Source organism: Kryptolebias marmoratus, linkage group LG7 (genome assembly GCF_001649575.2).
Source record: "Kryptolebias marmoratus isolate JLee-2015 linkage group LG7, ASM164957v2, whole genome shotgun sequence".
Lineage (NCBI taxonomy): Eukaryota > Metazoa > Chordata > Actinopteri > Cyprinodontiformes > Rivulidae > Kryptolebias > Kryptolebias marmoratus.
Genome location: NC_051436.1, coordinates 8,702,029 through 8,708,615, shown reverse-complemented (window position 1 = coordinate 8,708,615; position 6,587 = coordinate 8,702,029). Strand labels below are relative to the sequence as shown.

Below are 6,587 nucleotides of genomic sequence, written 5' to 3'. Positions count from 1 at the left end.
GGGGGGGGGGGGGGGAACCGGCTAATCCAAACTCCTGACAAAGGGAAACAAATTTTTTTTTTTTAACTTGTGATGTTAGGATTATAGACTGATTACTTCGGCCTTCTGTAGCTTTTAAATAAGGGAACGTGTTTCGGTCGCTGTCGTCCGCTATCCCAGATCGACACCGGCGAGGGCGATCTGCCGGATGAGAAGGCGTCGCTGGACCGGACCTACTCCGGCGTGGAGGACGACACCTTCCAGGCCTCCATGATGGCGCTCCACGGCAGCGGCTGCGGCGACGACTTGGACTATCTGCACTCGTCCACGCCGAGGGTAAACGAGCGATTGCACATGGACAAAAAAACGACTGACGCTAGACACCGGAGCGCGCCAGGATTAGAAAATGGTGCCATCCGGATCATAATCTGGATTGGCACAAACATTTAATCCATTGTTTATTGGGGCAACCCCAACATTTCCTAAACATTTCATCCAAATCTGTTAGTTATTAGTTTTTACCTGATCTTAGCTGACAGACGGACAAACAAACCAACGGACACAACTAGAGACCAGAGGGGTCACCTGTGACCTTTGACCCCATGAACCTTGAAACTAACAGGCATGACCTTTGACCCCTGAGGTGTCCAGCTGTGCAGTTTGACGGTCCTACATCACACTGCTGCAAAGTTACAGCACTAGGTCGACTTCGATGTTGAACTTGGACGCTATGACCTTGAAAACCATCGTGATCACCCTTGAAGAGGTGTCCACCGGTGCAGTTTAATTGTCCTGTTGGACAGCTGCAGATTTAGAGCACGGGCTGATCTGTGACCTTGACCTTTGACCGGATCGCCACCATCTCTCGTTTCTTGTAGCAAATTTGCCGTTTTTCTGAAAATTTCATGAAAATTTAATGAAATCCATTTATAACTTTTTGAGTAATCTTGTCCAGATCAGTAGATCTGGACTGATGATGGAGGGGGGGGGGTATGTGTATATGTATATATGTATATGTATATATATATATATATATATATATAAAATGTGCCTTTTACCAAACCAGCGGTGTTCATGCCACCTTCTTCCAGCCACTGATGGTATTTCTGTGGCTCATTACGAGCCGAGCAGGACGGTGTTCATTCCTCCTCCTCCGTTCTGTGTTTCACTCCAGCTGACCGCCCGCCTGAACGCGCTGGACGAGCGTCGGAGCCTCGCGGCCCCGTCGGACTTCTCCCCGGACAAGTCGGCCTCGTACGCGCCGGCGAGTCTGACGGGTCACGTCCCGGCCGTTGGCGCCGTCCTAAGCTGCCCGGATCAATACTTGGCGCAGCGGCCTGGCCCGGAGGAGGCAGCCGGGAGCTCTGACTCCTTCGGCTTGCTCGCTGAAACGGGAGGCGGGCCTGCTGTCTGGGAGGCCGCGGAGGACTCGGATCAGTGTCGGCTGGGATCCGCCGTCTGCCTCGGAGAGCTTGGAAATCCCTCAAAGGTAAATTTCACGATCAACATTTTCAGGGTTTAACTAAAAGAAGTCACCGAAGCTGCATTTTAAAAATTTTTTTGGAAATGTGCTCTAGCGTTTTAATTTACCGCGGTGAACAAATGTGTCGAACTGTCGCCTTCAAGGACGAGGACCACGCCGGCGCGGAAGAACCTGCCGGAGACGGCGACAAAGCGGCGCTGACCCCCGGGAGCAGCTTTGAAAGGACGATCACAGTTGTCAAGGGCAACTGCAGCCTCGGTCTGTGTTTGTATCTTTCCTTTCCTTTTTTTTTTAAATAAATATATTTGTTCTTCTTTATTTATTTCCCCGTCTCATCTTCCGCAGGAGCGTTAATGAGCCTTTAGGATTTGAAAGCGGGGCATTTGGCTTTTTACTTTTGTCTTCGGTTCGCTTAAATTCCCACTTTTTGAGACAAATTGATAGAAGCAATTTGTGGTGTTTTTCCCACTCAAAGGGTAAATCTGTTGCGATACAAAGCATTTGCATTTCAAAAAGCTGCCCAAGGGGGCTGCTGCCGGCACAGGAAATACAAAGTTTGAACTTCTAAAACAAATAGGTGTTTAAAATCATCTGTTCGTGGCTTAAAACTGCTTCTCTCTCTTTTTTTCCCCCCCTCTCTGAAGGTCTGTTGTGTGGTTGTCAGGTGGACGTTTTTGCATAAAATGTTTGGGTATTTACATTTGCCGACTATGAATCAAGATTCAAGTATTAAATAAGAATATTTTTGTAATCTTTGCAAATTATCCAAGCTGTTTCACCAGAGAGTTGACATTTAGTTTCAGCACTGCCTGAGTAAAGATAAGAGCGCCGTGTGTGGGCACAAGAAGGGAGGAAAGTTTCCAGATAGATTACTTCACAACACTTCACCGAGAAAAAGTACATTTAGGAGTATTTGTACTGTTTCAGAGACTGTTTGGGGCCAGAAAGAAAATAGAAAAATGGCAAACTGCAGTCTGAATGCTACGTGGCTGAATGAAGAAGCTGAACCTTAGTTGTTAAAGCTGAAAGTAGCAGAACACTAGCTAAATGCTGAATAGAGCTAAAGGCTGGCTATAGCTAAATGTAGCAAAATGGTAGCGAGAAGCTGAAAGTAGCACAGGGCTAACTATAAATTAAAAGTAGTAAATGCTAACTACAAATAGCGAAACATTACCTAAAAGCTAAAGTAGCAAAAAGCTAGCTCAAAGCTAAAAGTCACAAAAGGTTAGCTAAAAGTAAAAGGTACAAAATGGTATCGAAAAGAACCAAAGTCTAGCTAAAAGCTAAATGAAGCAAAACTGTAGCTAGAAACTAAAAGTAGCAAAGGGCTAGCTAGAAGCTAAAATTAACAAAAGGTTAGCTAAAAGCAAAAAAAAAAAAAAAAGCAGAATGTTAGCTAGAAACTAAAAGGCTAGGTGAAAGTTAAGAGAAGCGAAATGCTAGCTAGCGGCAAGTAAAGGTTACCCAAAGCTAAAAGAAGCAAAAGACATACTAAAAGCTAAAGTAGCAAAAAGCTAGCTAGAGGTTAAAAGAAATAAAAGGTTGGCTAAAAGTAAAAGTAACAGAATGATAGCTAAAAGCTAAAAACAGATTAACAGCAGCTAACAATTAAAAGTAGCTTAAAAAGACAAAAACAGAGCAAGTCTGCTGAATCAGATTTCACAGAGAACAATGTTTTTGAAGAATTTGAAAACATCTCCTTGTCTTTCGTTGGGGAAATAACTGTAAATAAAGTTAAATATTGTAATAAGTGTAAAAGTGACAAAAAAACAAAAGTAAATCTCCTGATTGAGCTGAGCATTTTGACATATAAACAGCTAAAAAAAAAGCGCAAAGTACGCTGAAGTAAGTAGATAAAAAAATGTGAGGCGCACCCCCTCAAACAGCCGTGCTTCTTTTGAGTATTTCTGACGCGGAAAGTGTAACGGTCTTCTGCAATCTGTCCTGAAGGCATGACGGTGAGCGCCACGAAGGACGGCCTGGGGATGCTGATCCGCAGCATAATCCACGGGGGCTCCATTAGCCGTGACGGACGGCTGGGGGTGGGCGATCTCATCCTGGCCGTCAACGGAGAGCCCACCACCAACCTGACCAACGTTCAGGCTCGGGCCATGCTCAGGAGGCACTCCCTCATCGGACCCGACCTGGGGTGAGAGACGGCAGCTGAGTGACAGTCGCCGAGTCTGTGTTTGTGTCCGTACGTGCGGTTCTGTGCGAGAATGTTTCAAACCACCCCTGACTTCTTCATACTTTGCCTCCAAGTAGCCAGGCCTTCTTGTAGTGGTCTAAATCACCAATTCTTCAGAATATTTAAGGCCTTTTAGAGTTCTTATTTGGACTTTGGCTGCTTTTTCACCCAGTTTCTGTCCAGTTCTTGTAAAAAACTGCAAAATACAGCAGCATCTTGTGCAGTATTTAATTAGAAAATGAGGAATGTGGACAAACGGAAGTAGTTTCAAGTCTAAATAAAACACTATCTCAGGCCTGACTGGAAAGCGATCAATCGAAGGGGTTTATGTTATATTTGGTATTTTTTCATAAATTACACCAAAATGGACACAAATCGTGTTGTTTTGACAGACTTCTAATAATAAAGTTACTCGCTAGCTAGCTGGCTCCGCCTCCCACCTAACGCCCACTCACCAACTCAGCTCTGTGACTACATCCCTTGGCCGCTAAGAGGCGTAGCAGCAGTGGGTTGACTCCAACACCCCTTTTGTCACTTCATTTTTTTTTTCTATCGTCTCAGGACATAAAGTGGTTTGTGAAAGAAACTTCACGGACTAAAGAAATTAAAATAAATTGAGCTAATCCCAAAGTTACGTGCTAGCTAGCAGTTGAGCTGGTTATTGGCTAAGGATCCACTTTTAAGTAGCTTCTCTGCTACGTTGTTTACGTGCCGACACAACACTGGCTCACCCACTGAGTTAGGGAACTTTTTGATGTCTGAATGAAAGGATTCAAAGGTCAGATTTAGGTAGCTTACTAAACAAACAAACATAAAACATTTCTGCTCAGTTACTAGGAGGAAAATGAGTTATAAAAAAGGTAGCTAAAGTCAAAAGATTACAAGAAAGTTGCTGCTTCGAAGCAAAAAATGAAGAAATGAGTTATGGGTCAGATCTTTTGCACAGTACTATTTTCTGATAGAACTCTGCAGAAGTCCACAGAATTATGTTAAACTTGACCTCTGATCGTACGGCATGTTGAGTTGTTACCAAAACTAAATTATCTCTTTGTTTGTTGCCTTTTTTTTTCTTTTTACATATATAAATTGTAAATGAGTCTGAAAGCAGTTCTGAATGTGCTTCTGAGTGATTCTAATGCCAAAAATAAGCAAATTGTCGTTCTGCGCCTCGACCCCTGAGCGCGAGCACCCCCCCCCCCCGGCAGTAAAGTGGACGTGTTAGTTTGACGGGTCCTGCCTGCTGAACTAAACTCTGGCGGCGTGTTTAGCTTGGGTGCATAAAAGCCAACTCTTCACGTTCTAGATCTGCTTGTGCGCCCGAGGACGATCTGTGCCCGTTCTATGTGTGAGTATGACTAACGCCCACCGGCCCCGACGGCGTCTCAACACAGAGCTGCCGTCTGGGTTTTCTTTGTTCTTGTCTGTTTGATTTCATTTGATTTTATTGTCTCCGTTTGTCTGCCGAGGCCCGTTCGCAGTCTGGTACGAGGTTTATCCAAGAGGACTACGTCAATTCCGAAAAATGTCCAAACATTGATCATTAGAAACCAACGATTGAAGAAAGGGCTTGACGTGGCAAAGACGTTCTGGATAAATCTTAACTGGCTGTGTCACTTATTTACCCCCTACTAAACTTAACTCGCTTTCTTTTTATTTCTATCACTAACACAGTTGACACCTTTCAAACCTTTTTATCGCCCGCCGCCATGAAAGCCCGCCGATAGTTAATCAGTCGCTGCCTTTACGTCTACAGCTGGTAAACCTTTGGAGTCAGCCCAGTTCAAGATGGCCGCCTCAGCCAACTGTCGTTTATGTGTGGTCGTAGCTCCAACGCACACTACCAGGTGTGAGATCTTAGCTTGAAACTTTTGCCTGTTTTAACCCTTCTCTGAGGAGAATATCTCCAGAACCGTGACATGGATCTTACTGAAACTGATTACCCTTTGGAAGTCGACCCAATCAAAGATGGCCGCCACAGCTAACACAAAAATAAAGTGCTGGAACTCAGTCGGTTTCAGAGATGCTGACCAAACCTTAGGTGCGGTGGGAGGCGAGAGTCAAAACATCAGATATGTGTCCGATTGCTAACTGCTAACTACAAGTAGCAAAACATTACCTAAAAGCTAAAGTTGCAAAAGGCTAGCTCGAAGTTAAAACTCACAAAATGATAGCTAAAAGTAAAAGTTACAAAATGGTATCGAAAAGAACCAAAGGCTAGCTAAAAGCTAAATGTAGCAAAGCTGTAGCTAGAAACTGAAAGTAGCAAAGAGCTAACTAAAGTTAAGCCTAAAGGTAAAAGTAGCAAAATGCTAACTACAAGTAGCGAAACATTACCTAAAAGCTAGTTGCAAAAGGCTAGCGAGTAGCCAAAAATAGCATAAAGCTAGCTAGAAGCTAAACGTCACAAAAAGTTAGCTGAAAGTAAAAGTTACAAAATGGTATCGAAAAAGAACCAAAGTCTAGCTAAAAGCTAAATGTAGCAAAACTGTAGCTAGAAACTAAAAATAGCAAAAGGTTAGCTAAAAAAGCAAAAAAGCAGGATGGCAGCTAGAAACTAAAAGGCTAGGTAAAAGCTAAAGTAGCAAAAAAGGTTAGAAGAAACAAAATGTTAGCTAAAAGTAAAAGTAGCAGAATGGTAGCTAAAAGCTAAAACCAGCCTAACAGCAGCTAAAAATTAAAAGTAGCTTAAAAAGACAAGAACAGAGCAAGTCTTCACAGAGAACAGACATCTCCTCGTCTTTCTTTGGGGAAAAAAGTTAAATATTGTAATGAGTGTAAAAGTTACAGAAAACAAAAGTAAGCCTCCTGATGGAGCTGAGCGTTTTGACATATAAACAGCTAAAAAAAAGTACCGCATACCGAAAAAGACCTGGGAAAGAGTCGGATACGCGCCGCATCGGGGCAGAAACGTCGGAACCGGCTCGCGGTCGCCTGCAG

General features: G+C 43.6%; 1 protein-coding gene across 11 annotated transcripts in view; it reads left to right on the top strand.

The window, feature by feature from the left end:
• LOC108234862 (multiple PDZ domain protein) overlaps nucleotides 1–6,587 on the top strand; it is a 50,901-nt gene that overhangs the window by 20,609 nt on the left and 23,705 nt on the right. For 10 of the 11 annotated variants that reach the window (XM_017414422.3, XM_037976407.1, XM_037976406.1 and 7 more), the window contains 5 exons: nucleotides 160–315; nucleotides 1,154–1,468; nucleotides 1,606–1,720; nucleotides 3,413–3,611; nucleotides 4,954–4,995. In XM_017414422.3, the coding sequence (XP_017269911.1) occupies nucleotides 160–315; nucleotides 1,154–1,468; nucleotides 1,606–1,720; nucleotides 3,413–3,611; nucleotides 4,954–4,995 (827 nt within the window). The remainder of the gene's footprint in view (nucleotides 1–159; nucleotides 316–1,153; nucleotides 1,469–1,605; nucleotides 1,721–3,412; nucleotides 3,612–4,953; nucleotides 4,996–6,587) is intronic. The other variant, XM_017414424.3, reaches the window with a different exon arrangement.